Source organism: Kockovaella imperatae, assembly GCF_002102565.1.
Source record: "Kockovaella imperatae strain NRRL Y-17943 chromosome Unknown BD324scaffold_14, whole genome shotgun sequence".
NCBI lineage: Eukaryota > Fungi > Basidiomycota > Tremellomycetes > Tremellales > Cuniculitremaceae > Kockovaella > Kockovaella imperatae.
In genome coordinates this window covers 47,659-70,200 of record NW_019028954.1, presented here as the reverse complement: position 1 = coordinate 70,200, position 22,542 = coordinate 47,659, and the positions used below count along the sequence as shown (strand labels likewise).

The 22,542-nt window shown below is 52.1% G+C and overlaps 7 protein-coding genes across 7 annotated transcripts; 3 read left to right on the top strand and 4 right to left on the bottom strand.

Moving 5' to 3' along the window:
- The first annotated feature begins 191 nt into the window (after positions 1-191).
- Positions 192-6,107, top strand: BD324DRAFT_635579 (P-loop containing nucleoside triphosphate hydrolase protein). The gene is made up of 18 exons (XM_022016824.1): positions 192-872; positions 922-986; positions 1,035-1,068; positions 1,106-1,274; positions 1,312-1,531; positions 1,565-2,134; positions 2,170-2,259; positions 2,295-2,318; positions 2,352-2,426; positions 2,460-3,151; positions 3,185-3,597; positions 3,632-3,719; positions 3,755-4,868; positions 4,907-5,444; positions 5,482-5,517; positions 5,554-5,639; positions 5,673-5,922; positions 5,960-6,107. The coding sequence occupies exons 1-18, from the start codon at positions 557-559 to the stop codon at positions 6,016-6,018; spliced, it is 4,839 nt and encodes a 1,612-aa protein (XP_021868629.1). The 5' UTR covers positions 192-556; the 3' UTR covers positions 6,019-6,107.
- Positions 6,108-6,578, bottom strand: BD324DRAFT_635578 (hypothetical protein). Its single transcript, XM_022016823.1, has 2 exons — positions 6,484-6,578; positions 6,108-6,434 (listed from the first exon to the last, which is right to left on the bottom strand). The coding sequence occupies exons 1-2, from the start codon at positions 6,528-6,530 to the stop codon at positions 6,143-6,145; spliced, it is 339 nt and encodes a 112-aa protein (XP_021868628.1). The 5' UTR covers positions 6,531-6,578; the 3' UTR covers positions 6,108-6,142.
- A 141-nt stretch (positions 6,579-6,719) lies between these two features.
- Positions 6,720-9,581, top strand: BD324DRAFT_683320 (putative ribosome biogenesis and assembly-related protein). Its single transcript, XM_022019180.1, has 10 exons — positions 6,720-6,790; positions 6,843-6,903; positions 6,956-7,102; positions 7,142-7,494; positions 7,534-7,878; positions 7,916-8,367; positions 8,406-8,655; positions 8,691-8,858; positions 8,898-9,108; positions 9,147-9,581. The coding sequence occupies exons 1-10, from the start codon at positions 6,746-6,748 to the stop codon at positions 9,518-9,520; spliced, it is 2,406 nt and encodes an 801-aa protein (XP_021868627.1). The 5' UTR covers positions 6,720-6,745; the 3' UTR covers positions 9,521-9,581.
- Positions 9,582-13,685, bottom strand: BD324DRAFT_635574 (hypothetical protein). Its single transcript, XM_022016822.1, has 5 exons — positions 11,995-13,685; positions 10,523-11,959; positions 10,223-10,480; positions 9,989-10,179; positions 9,582-9,937 (listed from the first exon to the last, which is right to left on the bottom strand). Exons 1-5 carry the CDS (start codon positions 13,586-13,588, stop codon positions 9,671-9,673), a joined length of 3,747 nt encoding a protein of 1,248 aa, XP_021868626.1. The 5' UTR covers positions 13,589-13,685; the 3' UTR covers positions 9,582-9,670.
- A 486-nt stretch (positions 13,686-14,171) lies between these two features.
- On the bottom strand, positions 14,172-15,669 carry BD324DRAFT_635573 (hypothetical protein). The gene is made up of 8 exons (XM_022016821.1): positions 15,435-15,669; positions 15,334-15,395; positions 15,216-15,280; positions 15,053-15,174; positions 14,826-15,015; positions 14,638-14,787; positions 14,514-14,587; positions 14,172-14,468 (listed from the first exon to the last, which is right to left on the bottom strand). The coding sequence occupies exons 1-8, from the start codon at positions 15,609-15,611 to the stop codon at positions 14,265-14,267; spliced, it is 1,044 nt and encodes a 347-aa protein (XP_021868625.1). The 5' UTR covers positions 15,612-15,669; the 3' UTR covers positions 14,172-14,264.
- A 346-nt stretch (positions 15,670-16,015) lies between these two features.
- On the top strand, positions 16,016-18,690 carry BD324DRAFT_635571 (eukaryotic translation initiation factor eIF2A-domain-containing protein). The gene is made up of 7 exons (XM_022016820.1): positions 16,016-16,169; positions 16,220-16,405; positions 16,455-16,644; positions 16,693-17,517; positions 17,561-17,714; positions 17,752-18,179; positions 18,239-18,690. The coding sequence occupies exons 1-7, from the start codon at positions 16,069-16,071 to the stop codon at positions 18,635-18,637; spliced, it is 2,283 nt and encodes a 760-aa protein (XP_021868624.1). The 5' UTR covers positions 16,016-16,068; the 3' UTR covers positions 18,638-18,690.
- A 1-nt stretch (position 18,691) lies between these two features.
- On the bottom strand, positions 18,692-22,519 carry BD324DRAFT_635569 (hypothetical protein; the record flags this gene model as incomplete). Its single annotated transcript, XM_022016819.1, has 16 exons — positions 22,191-22,519; positions 22,099-22,137; positions 21,916-22,037; positions 21,621-21,846; positions 21,422-21,566; positions 21,115-21,372; positions 20,889-21,064; positions 20,771-20,845; positions 20,576-20,736; positions 20,131-20,534; positions 19,873-20,090; positions 19,746-19,831; positions 19,473-19,700; positions 19,306-19,425; positions 19,107-19,250; positions 18,692-19,055 (listed from the first exon to the last, which is right to left on the bottom strand). The coding sequence occupies exons 1-16, from the start codon at positions 22,255-22,257 to the stop codon at positions 18,693-18,695; spliced, it is 2,832 nt and encodes a 943-aa protein (XP_021868623.1). The 5' UTR covers positions 22,258-22,519.
- Between the last annotated feature and the right edge of the window lie 23 nt (positions 22,520-22,542).

Here is a 22,542-nt window from a genome sequence, read left to right as displayed (position 1 = left end):
GACCATCTGTGATCAGCGGTGAGCCATATTCTCAAGCCCTTCTTGCTGTCGCCTCTGCGCCAAAGATCTCCGTTGCTGATCATCTCGCCATATATCGTATGGCAACTCCCAGCTGTAGATGCATTGCCCATTCCTGGTCCTGGTTTCAGGTTAGCCGCTTATCACATGATTCAATGACGTGTCATTACAAGCTTGACATTGGCACGCTATCAAAGTGTTCCCGAGCGCGTTTGCTGCGTCGCGCGTTTTGGGGACTGTGTGAGCCCATTGATTTTCTAAACCTGCGAGCTGTACATGATATTGGACCAGACAACCTTACAAGGCTGTGGAAAAGCTGCTTAGGGAAGCGCAAAGTCAGCTGTAGAAGGCGCTGGAGGCGTGGCGCTCCCACCTTTAGACGTCCTAAGGCCTTGCTTGCTACGAATTCCCCTATTGTCACCTCTCGGTATATAACACATTCCTGCTTCAGTTCAGGTCCGATCCTCGTCTTTCTATCGAGCCTGACTCGTTCGGTCTTCAACGCACTGCATAGTCCAGATTCGCCTCCATTTCCACCATGTCTTCGACTTACTCCAAGGGTACTCGAGTCTGGCTCCCGGACGACGCTACTGGCTGGGTAGCAGGTACAGTCTCCTCCATCACCTTGCCGTCCGATGGCAATTCGACCTCTGAGGTCGTGGTAGTCGTCCAGTTGGACGGAGAGGATGAGACGAGGACATTGAAGTTCCCACTTTCTGCTCTCGAGACTGCTGGCGATGCACTGTCCAGTGCACCTGCCGCTGGACAAGACGCTCCGCCACCGCTGAGAAACCCTCCATTGTTGGAGAGTTCAGAGGATCTTGCGAGTCTGAGTAACTTGAATGAGCCCAGTGGTGAGTCTGAAATACCGTCAAAGTTGGTTCCTGTTCTGACACATGGCAGTCTTGCATGCAATCGCCACTCGTTACGCCCTTCATCTCCCTTACACTTACTCGGGTATCGTCCTTGTGAGTAGCCCATCGGTATGAGGAGTTGCAGCCTGACATTTCATGTAGGTCGCCTTGAATCCTTTCAGCCCAATATCAATCTGTGAGCCGGAATCTCCTACCCCTGCTGATAGGTTCAGACGGTCCCGAAATCATTCAGGCCTATTCAGGTCGCAAGAAGGGAGAACTGGAGCCCCACCTGTTTGCCATCGCTGAGGAAGCCCTTGATTGCATGAGGAGAGGCTCAGGGACGGGAGGGACGGACCCAACTGGTGCCGGTGATCAGACTATCGTCGTCAGCGGAGAAAGGCAAGTCGGGAGAGGTCGACCCCGTTGACCCTCGCAGTGGTGCTGGTAAGACTGTGTCTGCCAAATTCATCCTTCGATATTTTGCGTCTGTGGAGGACCCTTCCCGGCCAAACCCAGCGCGACGGAAAGAAAATGCGTCAGAGGAGATGAGTGAGGTGGAGAAGCAGATATTGGCCAGCAATCCGATCATGGAAGCGTTTGGCAATGCAAAGACTACGAGGAATGACAACTCGTCACGTTTCGGGAAGTACATCGAGGTAGGCATCGATTCTTGTCAAAGCTAATCTCAGGTCCTCTTCGACAATTCCAACGAAATCGTCGGCGCTCGCATACGCACGTACCTCTTGGAGCGATCTCGATTGGTCTTCCAGCCTGAATCGGAGCGAAATTACCATATTTTCTACCAGCTTCTTGCCGGGGCTCCGTCAAAGGAGAGAAAAGATTTCTCTATAACGTCTGATCCTGGAGCCTTCGCGTACCTCGCTGGAGGTGGCCCATCTTCGACCCCTATATCCGGCGTGGATGACGCGAAGGAATTCCGAGAGACTCAGAACGCCCTCTCGACCGTCGGTATCGCCGTCGAGCGACAGTGGCACGTCTTCAAGCTCCTGGCAGGTCTATTGCACCTTGGAAACATCAAGATCACTCAGTCGCGCACGGATGCTGTCTTGGCGGATGACGATCCGGCTCTCGCGCTCGCGACAAATCTGCTTGGTCTAGCTCCTGCCGATTTCAAAAAGTGGCTCATCAAGAAGCAACTCGTGACGCGGAGCGAAAAGATTATCACTGCCCTGAACTCGGCTCAGGCCCTGGTGGTCCGGGACTCGGTCGCCAAGTTCGTCTACTCGTGTCTGTTTGACGTGAGTAAGGTATTGTAGCCTTGGCTGACCTGCAGTGGCTTGTCGGTGTTGTCAACGAGAGTCTCGGAGGGGAGGGTGGAGCTGGGGCACAAAAAGCTACCAAGTTCATCGGTGTGCTGGATATCGTGGGTGCGCCTCAGAAATCATCGCTGACAGCCAGTATGGCTTTGAACACTTCAAAAAGGTTCGTAGAGAACGCTGCTCTGCTGACAAATAGAACTCTTTCGAACAATTCTGTATCAATTGGGCCAACGAGAAGCTGCAGCAGGAATTCAACGCGCACGTCTTCAAGGTGAGCATTGAGATGGACCCGGCTGACAAGTAGCTCGAACAAGAGGAGTACGTTCGGGAGCAGATCAATTGGACGTTCATCGACTTTGCGGACAATCAAGCGTGTATCGATGTCATTGAAGGCAAGATGGGTGTCCTCACCTTATTGGATGAAGAGTCACGTCTACCCGCCGGTGCGGACGCATCCTTCGCCAGCAAGCTTCATCAGCAGCTCGCCAAGCCAGAGCACAAGGATGTTTTCAAGAAGCCTCGATTCAATCAAAATGCGTTCACCATTGCTCATTATGCCCACGATGTCACCTATGACGTCGACGGATTCATTGAGAAGAATCGCGATACTGTGCCGGATGAGCAGCTTGCCTTGCTCCAGGATTCTTCCAATGAGTTCCTCAAAGAAGTGTTGGATGCCGCTCTGGTTGCGGCGAGCAATAAAGCCAACGGTGATGGCAAAGCTGCGGCAGCGCCTGGAAAGCGCCCAGGCGCGAGTGCGAAAAAGCCTACGCTTGGATCCATATTCAAGGTGTCCCTTATCAGCCTGATGGATACTATCAACTCGACGAACGTGCATTACATCCGATGCATCAAGCCAAACGAGGCGAAGAAAGCTTGGGTGCTTGATCAGCAGCACGTCCTGTCCCAACTCAGAGCTTGTGGTGTTCTTGAGACTATTCGAATCTCTTGTGCAGGATATCCCTCGAGATGGACCTTTGCAGAGTTTGCCGAAAGGTGAGTCCCGCACGAGATGCCACTGAGAATCAGGTACTATCCTCTCGTGCGCTCGACGGAATGGACAGACGATGTCAAGAATCTTTGCTCGTCAATCCTGGCAAAGACGATCAAGGACGAAGACAAGTACCAGATTGGTCTCACCAAGATCTTCTTCCGAGCCGGAATGCTGGCGTACCTCGAATCGCTACGCTCGAATCGACTCAATGAGTTGGTTACCTTGGTTCAGAAGAATGTCAGGCGATACCTTGCGTACAAAGAATATCAGGACAAGCGCCGAAAGTCTATCAAGATCCAATCCTGGTGGCGTGGAATCCTGGCTGTTCGGTATACTGAGGATCTCCGACGACAAACTGCGGCGACCAAGATTCAACGGGTAGCAAGGGGGTATCTTGCGAGGAAGAAGTACACCGAAACACGGCAGGCGGTCATCAAGATCCAGTCGGGTGAGTCGGATGTATTGACGCCGCTGATCTGCAGTTATTCGAGGACATCAAGCTCGCGCTCGGGCTCGAGAGGAGCGCAAGGCGACTGCGGTAATTACCTTGCAAAGCTTGTTCCGTGGACTGTGAGTTGGCGCAAGGAGATTCTGCTAAAGCTTAGGGCCGCTCGTCGTCGCGCTCAAACCGAGATTCGCAAAGTGGTCGTTTTGCAATCTCAATGGCGACGCAAACTTGCCATCCGCGAGCTGCGTGGCCTTCGAGCCGAAGCGAAATCCGCTACGAAATTCAAGGAGATCTCTTATCAACTTGAGAACAAGGTGGTCGAGCTCACTCAGACACTGCAAAAGCGGAGCGCTCAGAATCGGGAGCTCGAGGCTCGTGTCACTTCGCTTGAGGCTTCCTTATTGACCTGGCAAGGCAAGCATGACGAGGCTCATGCCAAAGCGCAAAGTATGGAATTGGAGTTGGCGAAACCTACGGTACCTGCCAAGCAGTATGAAGAGGCCGTCGCCTTGCGACAGGAGACTGAACGCAAGATGGCCGAGGCGACGAAACGCGTTCAAGAGCAAGAGCGGGAGATTGAGCGTTTGACCGCAGAATTGACCACGCATACTAGCGAGATTGAACAGCACCAATTCACCATCGACACAGCCGTCGCCAAGGGAGTGGAGGACACTTCAACAATCGCTTCGCTCCGCGCCGAACTGCAGAGCCTGAAGGAGCAAGTCAGTCGAGCTAATGCCTTGCAAGCCCTAACCAAGGGCTCTCGTCCGGTCGAGCCACCGTCTCCGACCATGGTCAACGGTCTCAAATCGTTTGGCGATCATGTCAACAATTCGCAAGGTCCTAGTACAGCGCCTCGTCGTCGGAATAGGAGACACAGTGGACCACAACAACACGCTCGAAACCTTTCTCAGGAGGATATCTTGGCAGGGAAGGCCAATCACCGCGCTGTTTCGGTCATGCTGCCTCAAAACGGCAAGGACCGTCCTCGCGACTCGAATGGTCTGCCGACACTCAGCGATGGTGGCTACGACGAGGTGATGCGGCTGTTGGAAGACGAGCAGGGTCTCAACGACGATGTTCTGAGAGGCCTGATCAAGGAGCTCAAGATCCCCCCGGCGAGCCTACACAATCCGCCATTGGTCAAGGAAGTCATCTTCCCTGCCCATCTCATCAGCTTAGTCTCCAACGAGATGTGGAAGTTGGGCATGATCCCGGAATCCGAGACTTTCCTCGCCAATGTCATGCAGAACATCCAATCTTACGTCATGGTGAGTCTCCGTACGGATCCGCCTCTTACACCTCATAGTCATTCAAAGGAGAAGACGTCATTGTTCCTGGCATCTTTTGGCTATCCAACGTTCAGGAGATTCTGTCATTCGTCTGCCTCGCTGAGTCAGATGCCTCTCAAGGCATTGCACCTGGACCTGAAGATGGCGGTCGCGAACTCGATTGGGAGGCATACGAACGTCTGGTCAGTGTCGTTAAACACGATCTCGACTCGTTAGAATACAACGTGTATCACACATGGATGTTGGAAACAAAGAAGAGGCTCGCCAAGCTTGTCATTCCCGCTTTGATCGAATCTCAGTCCCTCCCTGGCTTTGTGACATCCGATGTCAGTGGTCGAATGTTTTCGCGGGTGTTGGGCATGGGTAACACAGCCGGTCCCGAATTTTCAATGGACGACATTTTGAACTTGTTGAACAAGGTCTGGAAGTGCTTGAAGAGCTATTACATGGAGGAGAGCGTCATTCAGCAAGTCATTACAGAGCTGCTCAAGCTTGTCGGTCAAGTGGCGTTCAACGATCTCATTATGAGGAGAAACTTCTGTTCGTGGAAGAGAGGTGAGCGAAAATTCACGGCATCAAAGCTGATCAATAGCCATGCAAATACAATACAACGTTACACGTATCGAGGGTGAGTCGGATTCGGGAGATATGTGCTGACGAACAGAATGGTGCAAATCTCACGACATGCCTGAGGGTCTCCTGCAGCTTGAACATCTCATGCAAGCTACCAAACTCTTGCAGCTCAAGAAGGTGAGCATTGAGTCGAGACGCTGCTGATACCAGGCAACAATGGGCGATATCGAGATCCTATTTGACGTTTGCTGGATTTTGTCACCAACGCAGATCCAGAAACTCATCTCGCAGTACCATACTGCCGATTACGAGAACCCCATATCTTCCGACATTCTCAAAGCGGTTGCGGCGAGAGTCAGACCCGAAGACAAGTCTGATCACTTGCTGCTTACTCCAGAGACCGATGATGTGGGGCCATATCAGCTACCGCCGCCGAGAGAAGTGGTCGGACTCGAGACATGTGAGTCTGTCCCCATGGTATACTTTCTAATGTCTAGACGTCCCTGCATGGCTGAACGTTCCTCTCGTGAGAAGGTTGGCGATCTCCGTGTCATAGAGAAATTTCAACGCATCTTTCACTTCCCTAATTTTGATCGCTCTGTCCGTTTTTGGCTGTTTGTACATGGCATATACACATTTCATGCACGTCCCTCACGCCCCACGCTCGTACTTTCAATCGTTCAATAGTACCTTGATCCAGGTCGCCGTAAGAATTCCAGATCCTCGTTTGTCCCTAAACCTCCCATGCTCAATCCGGCCCTTGGTCCCATACCTGGTCCTATACCCCCTCCGTCCAGCGTATCCAGCTCATATTCTCCTGCTTCGTGCATTCTAGCGGCTCTCGCTCTTCTTTGCCTATCGCGCTCTTTGATCTTCTCCATCGATGGTAGTGAGAATGCTTCCCATATATCTGATCGACGGATCTTTATACCGAGGCATGTGGAGAGGAAACACCAGATGACCGCGAAGAATCTGTTGACCTTAGCACGCTAATGGCTCGAAGGTGCGGGTGCTGACTTACAAGAGAGCTCCACAAAACAATGAGAAGAGGAACAAGGCCTCGTCCATCGTGCGATCTAGTAGTCTGTGCCGTCGAAGTATCCTCGAGAAAAGCTGCTATCCAGCGAAGAACGAAGAATTCGGCGCCGCTCAACTGGCTGCGTTCGGATCCGAACCGCAGGAATAATCACGTGGCTATGCCGTAATCCATACAAAAGTTTGAACCGGCTGTTGCGAAGTGTCTGTACAGTTCTGTAACCTATCCCTATCTAGCTCGCTGTATCATGGCTGGGACGACTCAGCATCACCACAGAGCTACGCTCAAGCAGGTGAGCCATGCAGCATGCAGCGTTTCTTCCGCGGCTGACATCGTCTGTTCAGTCGAACAAACCATTCAAATCCAAGCACGCAAGTAAAGGATCGCTGAAAGCTCAGGCAAAAGGTGCGGTCGGCCAGATCGTTGTGGGTTAATGTAACTCAACTCTCCTCCTTAGGCAAGACGGCACCTTCGACTTCAAATCATGCCAAAGTGTCTGTCTCATCCAAGAAAGCTCGACTCAATGCCAACGCTCAAAAAAGAGAGCTCAAAAGGCAACACGTAGTGGAGGATGTCAAGTTCTTCTCGACATCCTCTGGTGGAGGTGAGCCATGTACCAGGAAGATGAACTAAAATTGTGAAGGTCAAGCGCCGCGGATAGTGTCTATCGTACCTCTGTTGCCGTCCTTGTCGCCTCGTCGCTTCTTGGCCGACTTGATCCCTTCGCTCGGTCTACCTGAGGATGAACAACAATCGACCATCGAATCCCTTAACGAGACGGGCTCGTACCTCGTTCGCGCACCAAAGTACAAGACTTCGCTCCAGATCAACCTCCTCCCCTCTCTCTCTGTCTTTCCTGCCCTCGACGCAGCCCTCGTCAGCGACTATGTCGTTCTGCTGCTGAGCTCAGTGGACGAAGTCCAGCTCGAAGGTGAAGCCGTCCTGCGATGTCTGCAGGGTCAAGCTGGAGGTGTCGAAATGGTCGTAGCTGTTCAGGTGAGAACCGTACGTCTGATGCCATCTCACTCAATACAGGCTCCTGAGGATAAACCTATTGTCCCGAATACTAAACAGCTCATTCATAAATCCCTCCTGTCTTTCTCGAGATACTTTTTCCCATCAATCTCCAAAATCTATTCATCGGAGTCGCCCAACGATGCGGCATTGCTGGCACGCGCCATTTGTGAGGCTGCACCGAAGACGGACAGGAAGGGCGACGCTCGGGGATTCGTTGTAGCAGAGGGTAGCAACGCGGTCCACTGGACGGAGCAAGAAGGTGGTCTAGGGACATTGAGAGTGGAAGGGACAGTCCGCGGAGGGCATCTCAGCGCGGACCGGCTGGTGCACATACCCGGTGTAGGAGATTTCGAAATTGATTCTGTAAGTATTGACCGAGTCCGCATATCTGATCCCCCAGATTCTAGCCGCTGGTCCTTCGTCAATCGGTCGAGCAAGTCGGCCGCTTCAAAATGGCATGTCCGTGGATATCGCCTCGGATCCGTTATCCACCCCGACGGAACAAGCAGACGATCTCACAGCGACTAACGAGATTGATCCTATGGCTAATGATCAGACCTGGCCGACAGAGGACGATATCGCGGATGCACCGCATGAGCAAGCTCTGAGATCGACCAAGAGGGTCCCAAAGGGAACGAGCGCTTATCAGGCCGCATGGATAGTGGACGAGGATGATGATGAGGATGAAGATGACGATGACGAAGATGAGGAGGATGACGAGATGGACATGGAAGATGACGAGGATGACAATGATTCCGTACCGGATCTTGTTCTTGCCGACGATACGGAGGAAATCACAACACATGACGACCGAGCCCATGATGACCTTGACCCAGAGGAGGAGGATAGAGAGTGAGTCTTTCTCTGGGTTATTCTGCTGACCTGAGCAGGTATGAGGAATACCTGAAACAAAGAGAGAATGCGCAAGCGGAGGACATGATGTTCCCCGATGAGATCGACACTCCGCGGCACATTCCAGCTCGAACTCGATTCCAGAGGTATCGAGGTTTAAAATCCTTCCGTACGAGTCCATGGGACCCTTACGAGAATCTGCCGGAGGACTACGCCAGAATCTTTCAATTCGAAAACTTTGGAGCGACCAGCAAGCGTATAGAAAAAGAAGCGAGACAAGGTGTAAAGGTGAGCATAGCAGCGAGAACATTGCTAAGCCTCAGCCCGGCACGCGTGTCGTGCTCGTCATAAGGAACGTCCCGGCCGACGTCACCCGCGACTCGCCCCTCCCCTTCATTGTCCACGGACTCTTGCAGCACGAGCACAAGCAGACTGTTTCTCACCTTGTCGTCCAACGGAACACGGAATACTCTGAACCTGTCAAAGCCAAGGTGAGAAGCCAGCGCTAATGACTTTGCTAAGACCCGCAGGATCCGTTGATTCTGAGTGTCGGACCTCGTCGCTATACCATTCATCCGTTGTTCTCGCAGCACGTCAAGGGCGGAGGCAAGGGCGTCAACAATGTGCACAAGTCGGAGAAGTTTTTGCGATCTGGCGCTGCTGCCGTTGCTACGTTCTATGGACCAGTATCGTTCGGCAAAGTGCCGTGTCTGCTTCTGAAGAATGAAGGGGAGGGTAAAGGTGAGTCTCCAACTTTCATCACGAGCTGACATTTTCAGTCCCGAGTCTAGTGGCAATGGGGAGCACGCTTCCTCCGGACCCGAGGAGGATCATCGCCAAGCGAATCATCCTCACAGGTCATCCGCTCAAGATCCACAAAAAGACCGCTACGATCCGATACATGTTTTTCAACCGGCCCGATGTGGAGTATTTCCAGTCTGTCGAGCTTCATACCAAATTCGGTCGCGTAGGTCACATTACAGAACCACTGGGCACCCACGGATATTTCAAAGCACATTTCGATGGTCCCATCAATCAAATGGACACCATCTGTATGAATCTGTACAAGCGGCAGTATCCCAAATGGTCGGAGGACTACAAAACTCAAGCTGGAGAGGGAGACAAGGCAGACGAGATGATGATCGAGGTATGACCACACTGAGCAAAACTCTGTGATTCGGATGTCTCTTGTTGTACAAATCTAAGATGCATGATGATCGTCATTCATAATTTTGTCTGAGGATCCCTTGATCAAATTAAAGCTTGAAGACCCTCGTAACACTTCGACCGATGGTACGTTTCTCTATCGCACTTCTGCAAAAGCGCTCAGACTCTGCATCCCGCCCATCATCGCTTCCCTCGTCTTATTCGCAGCTGCCATTGCGGACCTAGCTTGCGCGGCTGAGATGGTACCTGCGCCCGTGCCAATCTTGGGAGCTATAAATGCGTGTTCAAGTAAATGAGCAGCTGTGGGTCGAGCAGCATGATCAACCTCGAAAGACTTGTTGAGGAAATCAGATGCCTCGGACGAAATGTCATTTGGCATGGCGGGTCGAGCCGATGAGCCGATCTAAGAGACAGATTTAATCACCGCGATACCACATACATTCGCTCCACTCACCCTGAAGATGGCCTGCATCTGAGTCAATTCGGCCCATGGATGGGTCCCCGTCAACATCTCCACGACCAAACAACCGACACTCCATATATCCGCTTTGGAAGTATAAGAAGTCTGCTTGACAATCTCAGGCGCCATCCAGAAGACTGAACCTTGAAGTGACGGTCTATGTGTCCGTATTCCCGTCAAAAGGTCTGCAGGTGTCAGCTTTGGAAGCCATTGAGAGATTCAGCCCACTGTTCTCGACTTTCTTCGAGATACCGAAATCGGATATCTTGATCCCCCCTTTGTTGTCTACGAGAATATTTGCACCCTTAATATCGCGATGGATGATTTCTCGCTGATGCAGATAGTTCAGACCCTCGAGGATCTGCCTGACAAAATTTCGAACCAAGGCTTCTTCAAACGCTCCATAATTGTTCAGTAGAGCCGCCACAGAGCCTCCCGGGACGTATTCGAGGAAAATGTTGAGATGATTCGCATCGGCGGATGAGTCTGACATCGATCAGTCCTGGCCATAGCAGAAAAGTCGCGTACCTAGATACTGCACGATATTCTCATGCTGCAGCTCTTTGAGCAACTCAATTTCTCTTTCCAGGGCGTCCACCATGGATCTCTTACGCTCCTCGTTCCTCGCTGATCCAGTCGGCAACTCGACTTGCTTGACGGCCATCAACAACCCAGAGTGCGCATCCATCCCGAGGAACACTGATCCGAATGAACCAGCTCCAATCAAAGCCCCTTTGATCCATTTGATGATCCGCTTGGAGCCCGTCGAAGTGAATGCTTTACCATGTTGATCCGCTTCGTCATCATCATCATCGTCTTCCTCGTCTTCATCTTCATCGTCTTCGCTGAAACTCTCTTCCTCACTCTCCTCATCCGCTGTGCTATCGTCTTCTGCTTCACTGCTCGGGATCACCCCTGGATCAATAACGGGCGGCGGCGCAGGAATATCCTCATCGCTCTCATCGAATGTGATCGTACTCGCACGACGGTTTTCCACCTCCGCAGTGATCTCATCGACAGTGAGCATAGAAGCCGTATCGGATCGATCTCGATTGCGACGCAGTTGAGACAGCGTGGACATGCGAGATTTGGTGGATCCTCCCGAGCCTCGTCGAACATGATGGATTGATTTCGCTCTATTGGTTTGGGGCAGGGGCGAATAGGCACCAAGCTGATCGGACAGGGATTCTTTTGACGGAACGAAAGGTGGTAACAAGGGAGGCTTGGAGTCTGTTGAGTGTGTTGAGTCGAGGTCCGAGTCGAAGCGAACGTTCTCTCCTGTCTCGTTGGATATGGAGACTCGAGGCAGACTGTCTTCCTCCCCTTCTTCCGGTATCGAAGCTGCGGGCGGAGAGGAGAGATTTGTCCGATGACTCGTCTGGCTACGTCTCGGGGTTGAAGATATGGTGTCCCGCCGGGAATCACGGTGCTCGCTCGACATGACGGACGATCTCCGAGGCGGTCCAGACAGCCGAAGCATAGAATGACGCGACTTTTCCAACTCCCTCCTCTTCGCTGCTGGGAAGTACTCTCCTAGGTGATTTGCGATGAGTTCACTGGGAGGTCGATGACCGAAAAAGTTATACATTCTCCTGCTCTTTGATGCGAGGAATGAGCCACTGGGCGGCACACGAAGACTGGAAGGAGACGGCGGCACGTCGTCCAACATTGCTACTCCCAGTCCCGACATGACGGAGACCGTGCTCGCTCGGTTCGTCTTTTTGAGAGCGTTCCGTGAAGGCGACAGCATCTCGTCGTTCTCCGCAGCTCCAAGACGTGGACCATAATATGTGGGTGAAGTCGGGGAAGTGGCTGGTGGGGGAGTGTCGCCAAAAAATTCCTCCATGTTTTTGCGATACTTCTGCTGTCGGGTACGACGGAGGACCAAGCCCTTCTCCCGCATAACGCTGCCATCCCGATGAGACAGACAGATACCAAGTAGACTGGCCTCTGAAAGTGGTTTGGCTATGGCATTAGCGAAGCCGTCATCATTGACTCACCATCGTCATCTGGATCAGACTCTGCATAGACTCCCCAGCCGTCCACCTCCAGTCTATCACCATCCTCATCGCTTTCACCGTCCGTGCTAACACTCGTACCAGTGTTCCACTTGCCAAACTTCTTTAGGACCCTCTCCAGAACTTCCACACCGCTGCTGCAGCTCGCTACATTGACCGTCCTGCTGGTATTGTCTTCCTTATTGATAAACTTGACCACCTGACGCCGAATGTCCTCCAACGGCAACTGCGCTTGCATACTGGAAGTCATCTTTGTCCTATCTCCCATAGTCCCCTTTGTGTTGGTCATACCGCCCGAGCCGACAACGTATCCAGGCGCTGCTCGTTTGTAGTTCAGACCATCTGACGGAGGCGAAGCACGTCTAGGATGCTCTTCGTCACGCGCTGCTCTGTTCGCAGCAAAAGGATGTACTGGCCCTGAATTCGTATTAGGTCTACCGATGATCGCAGAGAATTTTGTCTTCATGGGCGATGTCTTTGAAGGGGTCCCCATACTGGCTTGCTTCCGATGGTCCGGCTTTGCCGGTGGAGCTCGAGGGGCAGGACCTTTCGGCAGGCCATACTGAGCATCGGTCTGAGCCCATGACGGAGTCGCCCGTCCGTCGCTGGTTTCTCGCTGTTGGGTGATCGCATTAGCATATTCCGCGGCGGAAGATTGACCCGGAGCAGGCGGCAATGGTCTGCCGGCAAAGTTGGCGACCTCAGCATTTGGACTAGGTGAACGACGATTCGCATTGAAGCGTGGAGGCGGGGCTCTTAGATTAGGCCTTGAAGGAGCAGGGACAGAGCTGGAAGATGCTGCCTGGCTAGCTTGGTTTGAAGGTGTCTCTGAGTGTACAGGACGAATAGTCGTGCTTGAGCTAGACGCATGGGAGGGAGGACCCGGTCTTGGGCGAGGTGTCGTGGACCGCGTAGCGGAAGGAGGGTTTTGATAGGCCTGTGGAAGAGGTCGCGACCCAGCATGCGGCTGCAAATCCAATGGCGGTGGTCGACCAGTATGTAATCTTCTGCCAGACTTTTCAGGCGCTTTCAAAGCGAGGGGAGAGGTCGAGTCGTCTAATGGGGGTGTAGCAGCACCATTGAGACGTAACTCGATCCGTGACAGGCTGATCGGTCCCGTCGCCGCTGCCCTCTTGCGCAATTCCTTTATTCCACCTAGAAGCTTTACCCTCTCGCCGACCTTTGATATACCCATCTCTTTCAAACTTGCCATGTCTAGGTCCAGAAGGACCTTGCCATCGATATCATTGCGTTGGAATACTGGGGCGTAATGGGCACACTTGTACAGACTCAGAAAGGAGGTCATTTCTTGAGGTCCCCATGACTTGAGATACGTCGAGAAGAGCTGATTCGGAGGTGGGCGGAACAGAGGAGGTGAAGGAGGGCGTGAAGGCGTACGTGTGTGTTCTGAGGATGCGGTTGAAGCTGCTGCGAAAGGGTGAGAAGCGTATCGCGGTATACCGGTCGCCTGAGTAGTCATAAAATGTGGAGATGTCGGCGTTGTGGTCACTGAGGACGCGGGGGAAGTGGGAGAATGCTGGGCTTGTGACCCATGGGGTCGCAGTGTGGCTGTCATCTCACGTCGGGAGACTCTTGCAACAACATGCGACCCAGGCCTACTTGTGCCGTCAAAGAAGATAATGTACTCTGAGGAATGAAAGCTAATAATGTCATGCTCTCTTTGACTTTTGACTTTTCAACCGGCAACACGCGCGACCATTCAAAAGTGGGACTCGGTCCCTTTATTGTTCTTCTGATTGACATCGACTCTGGCCGTTTGCCGGAAGCACAGGCAGGGCAATGGATTGCCTGAACAGTGCTCAACAGACGATCTGTGCAGCCTCCCCTCTTGTATATGCTCCATGACAGCTGATATCTGGCCAGACAGACGTGTCTAAAGGTCTCGTGCGGCATCCGAATCGATAGTGGCGGTCGGCTGCATTTAAAAGGCTGGTACAACCTCCAGGTGCAGACCATCGTATAGGGCGCTGACTTGGCTCATTCGAGTGCTTGGCGAGGTCTTCGAAGAGGACACACGGAGGGTTGGATGGAGCGGAAGCGGATTGAATCCTTTCCGAACTCGTATGGACGACCAGAATCCTAGCACACGGCACAGCGAGATTTCTGACCATTTGGGTCCGAGGTCTCACAGACAATGGTCAATCCCGATCAGTCCCCGACTGGCCTCAATGTGTCCAGCGGGAACGTATGCATACAGACGGGGAGTGACCCGTGATCCGAGGCTCAATTCACTAAGCATTGGCCTTTGGCAGCTTTTGGACTAGCTCCGGAACCGCAGTAAACAGATCAGCGACGAGGCCGGCATCTGCAACTTGGAAGATTGGCGCATCCGGATCCTTGTTGATGGCGACGATCATCTTTGATTCTTTCATTCCAGCGAGATGTTGGATGGCTCCGGAGATACCGACGGCAACGTAGAGCTCCGGCGCGACGACCTGAGAAGAGTGTCAGGTTCAGATGAAAATGGTGATGTGGCCCACCTTGCCGGTCTGTCCGACTTGGAGCGAGTTGTCGGCGTATCCAGCATCAACAGCCGCCCGAGATGCACCGACAGCTGAAACACGACATAAGTGGTTTCCACTTGAAATGGAGAGATCTGCTCACCAGCTCCGAGAGCATCAGCTAAGGGGTCCATGACTTCGTCAAATGTCTCTTTGCTCTTGAGCGCTCGTCCACCCGATACGACTCGAGGAGCCGAGGACAAGTCTGGTCGAGATGACACAGTGAGTTCCTCTGAGACGAACTTGGTCGCGGCTGTCATATGAGCCATCGAAAGTATATTCATGGCTCACCTTCCTCGGTCTGTGGCTGAACTTCCTCGACACTAGCAGATCCTTCCAGTTTGGCCTTGTCGAAAGCGGTAGTTCTGACGGTCACGACTTTGATCTCGTCATTGCACTTTAGCTTCAAGATGGCATTCCCGGCGTATATCGGTCGAGTGAATGTGTTTCCGTCAGACTCCACAGCGATGATATCGGCGATCTAGGGTCAGTTGGAGCTTCAAAGATCAAAGACCTACCATTGAGGTGTCCAAGATTCCGGCTGTTCTTGGGAAAACATTCTTGCCAACGGCTGTATGGGCCGCAAAGAGGTGGGTGATGGATTTGGAAGGGAGGAATTTGGCCAAGAAAGGGGCAACGGCTGGCGCTGTCAGCAGGTGTAAAATGCACGGCTGAACTCACTCTCTGCCAGTGTGTGATCGAAAGAGTCGTGAGACGCTGTGTAAATGGTCTTGAGGCCAGAGATCCTGATGAGGCAGAACGTCAATGGAATTCACCCTAAATGCACAAGGTCACACACTTCTTGGCCTGTTCCAATACACCATCCACGTCCTTCTTCGATCCAATCACGATGCCTGACGCCTGTTCATTAGCAGAGTTCCCATCTTCATCCTCGCTCACATTACTATCTATTGCCTGAGCAGCAGTGACTGCACTCAAACTACTGTCATTCAGTTTACCCCCCTTGTGTTCTAAGAAGACGAGAGAAGAGGCAAATCTCTGCGATGAAGCGGTGGAAGTTGATGCAGTGAGACTTCTTGAGAGTCTGCTGGCGGATGCGACTTGTCTGAGCAGCATTGTTGAGGTAGTGTCCTCGATACAGGCTATGTCAAGATGAGCGAATGTGACTTCTAACAATTGAATCGGATAGACGATCGGTCAAGAGCCGAACCGACACGGAACTAGAAAATAGCCGTTCAGAGGGAGGTGGCATTTGGAGTGAGTGGGTCCTGGGGTGTTTAGTGGTCTGAATTGTTACCATCCCATCTTTCTGAGTGGCTCCTCGGACATGAACAGCTGGTGCTGGTGAGATCCATAAGCTACAATGCAATCACCTTCATCAAGGATGCTTGGGTGCGACAGCCGACACGGAAGGAATCCAAATCCTCCAACATTTCTGCCCCCCCACCTGATGGAAAATGTGCCACATTCCCAATGAATCGCCGCCGCCGCGTGGTCGGTCTCTTTGTTTCGAAAGTTTGGCTTTGACTACCTTCACTCATCTGCTTCAGACACCTCGCGGCGGCACAACATCATGACCTCGGAAGCCAATGGATACACTGCAGACTATGATGAAGAGGAGCAGATCGACCTTCAAGCTGAGCTCGATGCGGGATTCGCAGACATAGAACTCAAGTGGGTCATCTATGAAATTCTTCATCCGTCCAGATACTGACCTCAAGTAGGTACGCTGTGGACACTCAACAAGGATTTGAAAATGTCATTGTGGTGGACAACACGCCCATTGTCGACGACTCAAAGAAGGATTTGCTGCTCAAGCGTCTACGAGAGAAGTTCGTCAACAGTGGTGCTCCTATCGAGGAGGACAGAATTCAGATGCCGTGGGATGATGAGGCAAAGACCAATAAAGGGTCAGTTGGTGACTGCTGAGGTCAACACACCCAGCTGACACGCATTCAGCTTTCTCTTCTTGACCTACCCCACTGCTCAAGAAGCTGAAAACGCTCTTCGCGCTCTCGACGGTTTGGCATTTGGAAAGAAAAACACCCTCTACGCCAACCGATTTGGAGACATTGAGCGATACGCGAACTTGCCCGTCGGAGAGGGCGAGTTGCCAACAGGCTGGCGCGACAAGCCTTATGTGGAGAAGGTGATTATATGGTCCCTACAGACCGGTCGTTGCTGACATGATCTCCAGGAACATCTCCGAAGCTGGCTAGCCGACCCTGCAGGACGTGACCAATACCTCACTTTCCGTGATCAAGAAGTCAACATCCTGTGGAACGGCAGGAATGGAAGTGCTGAGCCTCTTCGAGATACAGATGGTAAAGTCGTGAAGAACAGCAAGTGGGGTGAACTCTACCTCCAATGGTCACCCCTCGGAACCTACCTCGCATCGCTTCACCGTGTTGGAGTTGCGCTATGGTCCGGACCCAAACTCGATGGACCCGTTGGGGTCCACATGCTCCGATTTACCCATCCTGGCGTGCGATTGGTTCAATTCTCTCCTTGTGAGAATTATCTCGTCACCTGGGCAGAGGAGCCGCTGGAGAATTATGAGGACCATGCCAATCCCGCTTTGCGAGAGACTTTCAGTGCCGATGATGAGGGCAGCCAATACGTCGTCTGGGACGTCAAGACTTGTCGAGTTCTGAGAACGTTTGCAGCGGAAAAGCCTGTTCAAAAAGGCGATGAGCCTCCTCGTCTGCAATGGCCCGCGTTCAAGTGGTCCCCCGACGACAAGTACGTCGCGAGATGTTTGGTCAACCAAGCCATCCAAGTATATGAGTTGCCGTCCATGGGACTGCTCGACAAGAAGACAATCAAAATCGAAGGTGTACAAGACTTTGAATGGTGCCCTATGAGTGAAAAAGACTGGGAGGCTAGGAAGGCCGGCAAGGGCAGAGAGTGCATGTTTGTCTACTGGCAGCCCGAAGCTGCGAACCAGCCTGCACGTGTCAGCGTCATGGGCATTCCCTCTCGAAATGTGCTTCGATCGAAGAATCTGTTCAATGTGACAGACGTGAGTGCAGGTCACCAGGTCACACGTATCTAACTGTACCTAGTGCAAATTCTACTGGCAAAACCAAGGAGACTATCTCTGTGTCAAGGTCGATCGACACGCTCGAAAGGCAAAGTCGAAGAAGGCCACCTTTTGCAACTTGGAGCTCTTCCGGGTCCGAGAGAAAGATTTTCCTATTGAAGTCATCGAGCACAAAGGTGAGGCCTTCAAGTGCGGAATTGTACTGAGCCTCAGACTATGTCCCTCAATTCGCTTGGGAACCTCAGGGCAACCGCTTTGCCATCGTCTCCAGTAACGACCCCAACTACGGCCAACAGATTCCCGGTGTTGTCGTCAAGTACAACATTGATTTCTACCAACTTGACACCAAAAAGGGCGACTTCGCCTGTATCCGCCATCTCGATGGCAAGATGGCCAACACTCTCATTTGGTCCCCCAAGGGTCGTCACATTGTCCTTGCGACTATTGGGTCCTCGACCAAATACGACATTGAATTCTGGGACCTCGATTTGACTACGGATGACAACCCCTCACGGAGAGAAGCTGAGCCAGGTGCCAACGTGACTTTGTTGGGTACTGGAGAGCATTACGGAATTACAGATATTGCTTGGGACCCATCAGGTCGATATCTCGCCACTTCTGCTTCCGCTTGGCGTCAATCTGTGAGCACTGACTGAGACTTGGATGCAATCCTTTTCCCCTGCTGATATGTCATTCGCAGCCTGAACCTGGATTCAAAATCTTCGACTTCAAAGGTACCGAGCTTGTTGCCAACCAACTAGATCGATTCAAGCAATTTCTCTGGCGATCTCGACCTCCTACTCTTCTCTCCAAAGACACTCAGCGCAAAGTCCGAAAAGAGCTCAAAGAATACTCTAGGCAATTCGATGAGGACGATGCAGCGGAGGAGAACAGAGGAAGTGCAGAGAAACTCGCTCAACGTCAACGTGATATTGCAGAATGGGACGCTTGGCGCTCGAGGAATGTGTCGAAATTGGCAGATGCTCGAAAGAGCCGAGGTAAAGAGATTCACAAGGCTGTGGAACACGTTGAGGAGGAAGAAAAGGTCGAGGAATGGATCGAGGAGTTGATCGATGAAACGGAGGAAGTCGTGGTCTAATCCTAAATGTTGTCATTCTGTTTCGTGGCTTCAGATGCATCACTGAAAGGGCATTTCAAGATTTAAACGAACACTGGTGGCAGAGCCATAAAGATGAGGGTCCCTTATCCTGTACTCCGTTTTGAAGACTATCGATGTCCATCTGATCATGCGCATGACCATTGGCGAGCCCGTGTGCTCCGTTGCCATTGGCCGTCTGCAGGTCCACTTCCATCGCCTCGACCTTTGAAACACCATGGCCCTTATGCCATATTGGAGAGACATCGATACCGCACTCCTTACAGGACTTGCTCTCGTACTCCTCGTGCACTGGCACAGCAGGTAGAACGTGAGCCAGCCCTCGAGCTTTCCGAAGTAACGGGAACGAATCGTCCGCCGGTACGCCCTTGTATGACGCGGCGTACACTTGAAGAGCAGTCTAGAGGAGCGGGATCAGTACTGTCTTCGGTCGCAAGCTTGCTCCATTCACCTCGTTGAGTTCCGGATCAATCTCAAACGGATCATAGATGGTTCTCCCTTCCAGATCGTGCGATTTGCACCAACAGCCAGGCAACATGACCCCTTCATGCTCCTTGAAAGCAGTAGTGATTACCTCGCGCTTCCCAGCTTTGGCCTGAACAAGTCCGTTCGTTAGATCCAAGGTTTCCAGAGCTCCAAAACATGCTCACCAATGTAAATTCGAAACCTATCTTGTAACCAGAGAGCCAAGCACAAGACGGATGGAACGGTAACAGACAATCCACACAGGCGATCACGGCCCCGTCCACCTGATTACACAAAGTGCAAGACTGCGGAATGAGTCACTAAGGACGGGAGACACAGACGGCGGACTCACTGGAGACCACGACTCTTCCGGTATCAGCGTCACGCCTTCAATCTCTTTGAATGTTTTGGTATCGCGATAGAGGATTTCTGACCAGAATATGGAGCAGATGATGTGACACCATAGGTTCCCCTCGGTAGGTTTGAGAGCGCTGAGCAGGTCGAAATCGGGTAAAGGTTTCTTCGACTTTATGTTCTTGACGGAAGATTGTTCTCGCGGGCACAGCACGCAATGAGGTTCCTGTATACCGTCAATTTTGCTCTCTTGAGCGAAAGGAGGACGTACCAGTCGGTCCATCTCTGTCTCGACATTGTGGCACAGCTCGCATACCCATTCCAGTCCTATGTCCTGTGGAGCGATGCCATAACAACCTGTCGATTGTTCAGCTGACTTCCCACGCCATTGTATTCACCAGAATGCACAGAGTAAGTGCATATTTTGCACCTCGCCATGTTAGATTTTGGCTCCATCCGCCGACAAGAGGCGCAAGGAGGCAACTTGGGTGCTGGAGGAACTGGAGTGGACGCCCCACTGACTCCATCGACTTTCTTCTTCAACTTGTCCTTGTCAGACTTCTTCACGTCGTCTGCCTTGACAAAGGAGATGACCCCGTATTTGCGGTAGTTAGATCTGAGCAGATGAGCACACCTTCTCGCCAATTGAAGCTCACCCGCAATCCTCGCACATAGCATTACCAGGTACGGTCCTGGGACATCGCCACCAAGCACTAGAAATCTTGGTGGAGCAAGCAGCGCATTGGAGCTTGTTTGTACTGATGAAACTGGCATCGTACAGCGATACTTCATCATCCGTGGGCGTGCTGCTCGCGTGGCCCCTGATTCGACCCAGTGAAGGTGCACCAAGCGTCTTGTTCTGCCTAGCGTGGGAATGAGAAACTTTATGATGGGCTCGAAGTGCTTCATTCTCCTCCTTCAGCTTTCCGTTCTTCCAGATGTACGAGAAACGCAGCACTTCCGCCGGGGTGCGATTAATGAGTTGAGCCGTTTTATGTGTGTCGAGACCGCCATTCTCCTCTAATTGAGCTTCAAAGATGGCTACCTCCTCCGGGGTGAACTGTTTTGGTCTCAGCGTGGTCAGGCATGCTTTGTGCATACCATTTTTGGCGGAAAATCGTCCAGTCTCATGCCTCTCATGATCTTCAGGGCTCGATCGTGGCCGAGTGTGGTGTATAATAACACCCCCCTGTTCAGTCTGTCCACATTGTACGGTGGCACTGGCATCTTCAGAGACTGTAAGTCATTCATGTAGGTGTTCACTATAGGTCAGAATTGCTCTTCCGGATAGCTTACGATCAGCACTGGGAGTACACCAAATGTCAATGGATGATTCGTGTCTTCTCTCGCCGACGTCGTGCCCGCGTTCGACTATCGCATTCAGCGGTACTCGTCATCGTCATCGTTGCCTCACCTCCGATATGCCTCGATGGACCCGCCTCCGCCTCGCCAGAAACCCGATGTGACTCCGCTTCTTGCTGCTCCTCCCAAGTTGGAACATGGGTCTGAAAGTTTCGTCCGATTCGAGTCGCAGCTCTCGGAAAGATCAGATCGTCAGGGTCTAACGTATCTTCAGCTCGCGTGTAGAGACTTGGACTAGGTTAGCTATCATTGACGGTCGAGGGGTCAAGACGACGCACCCAAAGTATCGCCAAGGCCAGCCACGATAGCTGACGTCTGGTCTCTCAAGATCCATTGGGACTTTGTCTTTTGATTTGCTGAGCCCAGCTTTGGGTTTTGGAGCTGGAGCGGAGCTTGCACCGTAGTGGAATTTTTGATCCTCCACGTCTTTCCGCCGTTGAAGCGAGCAAGGAAGACAGACCCAAGAATATCCTTTTGCAGGTTTGGCGGTGATGGGCGGAGTGACGCAAGCCATGTGATAGTGATTCTTACACGCTCTAGAGAGAATGAACTGGTGCTCTGCGGGACGGAGTTTCAATGACTCACTCGCAGCGGACCGAGTCTTGCGATGCAGCCCATTTGTCGCACACGCAACATGCTCGGAAAGAGTCGGTCAGGTCAGGAACGATTTCACGTTCAGCGACGAGGTACTCGTAACGAGACAGCAGGACTTCCCGGACTTCGGGAGGAACTATGAAGGCTCTCAGCAACGTCCCAAAAATTGGATCCTCAGAGAGTAGCTCACTGTTCCTGACATTCTCCGTCCTGATCACCTCATACTCTTTCCTGATATAGGGATCGAAAAATTTCGCAAAGTAGAAATGGTCTGGCAACCTCTTCCACTTTATGAGATCCTCTATGCGATCCTTGTGTCGCACATAACATTTCCCTCTGACGTTGGCGAGTGGATGAACGTCGGTGTGTATAGTGGCCAGTAAGAGCCGAAAGTCGGAAACGTTTCGAGCAGATATCTATAATCAGAGCTCTATCAGCAATGGATTCGAAAAGAAAATCAGAGAGAGAAAGACAGTCTGGCGTACATCGGTTTGACGATAGTAGAGAGATAGTCTGACGGATATTTCTTGAGATGGACCTCGCCCTTTTCGAGGCGTAGAGTCTGGTGGTATGAATTCTATGATTCGAGCGACATTGTAAGGTGTACCTGGGACAACATCAATACCGCTCCGTTCGTTTCTACGAAGCGAAGCGAGTCTGGGACGCACCATCACGTTCAGACCAAGGCGGAGAGACATAGACGTGATCTGGGGGCCTCTGATCAGCTGGCTGCTCAGTACGACGAGCGGGTAATGCCTACCATTCACAAAGACAGTCTCGCCATTAGCCAGCTTCGCAGATTTGACCTTGTAAGATTGGGTCACCATATTCCCAGGGCTAAGCTGGATAGGAGGTGGAGACAACGTCGTGGGGCAAGATAACAAGACGTAGACGTTCCTGTGGCAGGTGGACTGGAATGATGGTCCTCCTCTGTTCGGCAGAGCGATGATCGAAGCGAACAGGGGCTAAGCCAGCTGGTTGAACCCCTAATCACGTCACAGCCTTAACTCTGTCGTATACAGCTTCCTTGTGCCACCCACTCGTTGTTCGCTGTCCTATAGACGAGGCAGAGGACGAAGTGAAACGTCGAAATGATAAAATCCCATTTGCAG

Bases quoted from the DNA above. Each gene is read 5' to 3' on its own strand.
- BD324DRAFT_635579 (XM_022016824.1), top strand. From the start codon at position 557: ATGTCTTCGACTTACTCCAAGGGTACTCGAGTCTGGCTCCCGGACGAC. The intron at 1,532-1,564 runs GTAGGCATCGAT...AGCTAATCTCAG, and splicing joins GTTTCGGGAAGTACATCGAG to GTCCTCTTCGACAATTCCAA. The intron at 2,135-2,169 runs GTGAGTAAGGTA...GCTGACCTGCAG, and splicing joins TCTACTCGTGTCTGTTTGAC to TGGCTTGTCGGTGTTGTCAA.
- BD324DRAFT_635574 (XM_022016822.1), bottom strand. From the start codon at position 13,588: ATGACAGCCACACTGCGACCCCATGGGTCACAAGCCCAGCATTCTCCC. The intron at 11,960-11,994 runs GTGAGTCAATGA...CTAATGCCATAG, and splicing joins GTCTGATCCAGATGACGATG to CCAAACCACTTTCAGAGGCC. The intron at 9,938-9,988 runs GTGAGTGGAGCG...TCTGTCTCTTAG, and splicing joins AGATGCAGGCCATCTTCAGG to ATCGGCTCATCGGCTCGACC.
- BD324DRAFT_683320 (XM_022019180.1), top strand. From the start codon at position 6,746: ATGGCTGGGACGACTCAGCATCACCACAGAGCTACGCTCAAGCAG. The intron at 6,791-6,842 runs GTGAGCCATGCA...TCGTCTGTTCAG, and splicing joins ACAGAGCTACGCTCAAGCAG to TCGAACAAACCATTCAAATC. The intron at 8,656-8,690 runs GTGAGCATAGCA...GCTAAGCCTCAG, and splicing joins AAGCGAGACAAGGTGTAAAG to CCCGGCACGCGTGTCGTGCT.
- BD324DRAFT_635573 (XM_022016821.1), bottom strand. From the start codon at position 15,611: ATGCTGCTCAGACAAGTCGCATCCGCCAGCAGACTCTCAAGAAGTCTC. The intron at 15,016-15,052 runs GTAGGTCTTTGA...AACTGACCCTAG, and splicing joins GAATCTTGGACACCTCAATG to ATCGCCGATATCATCGCTGT. The intron at 14,588-14,637 runs GTGAGCAGATCT...GTCGTGTTTCAG, and splicing joins AGCTGATGCTCTCGGAGCTG to CTGTCGGTGCATCTCGGGCG.
- BD324DRAFT_635571 (XM_022016820.1), top strand. From the start codon at position 16,069: ATGACCTCGGAAGCCAATGGATACACTGCAGACTATGATGAAGAGGAG. The intron at 16,170-16,219 runs GTGGGTCATCTA...GACCTCAAGTAG, and splicing joins TTCGCAGACATAGAACTCAA to GTACGCTGTGGACACTCAAC. The intron at 16,645-16,692 runs GTGATTATATGG...CATGATCTCCAG, and splicing joins ACAAGCCTTATGTGGAGAAG to GAACATCTCCGAAGCTGGCT.
- BD324DRAFT_635578 (XM_022016823.1), bottom strand. From the start codon at position 6,530: ATGGACGAGGCCTTGTTCCTCTTCTCATTGTTTTGTGGAGCTCTCTT. The intron at 6,435-6,483 runs GTAAGTCAGCAC...TAAGGTCAACAG, and splicing joins TTGTTTTGTGGAGCTCTCTT to ATTCTTCGCGGTCATCTGGT.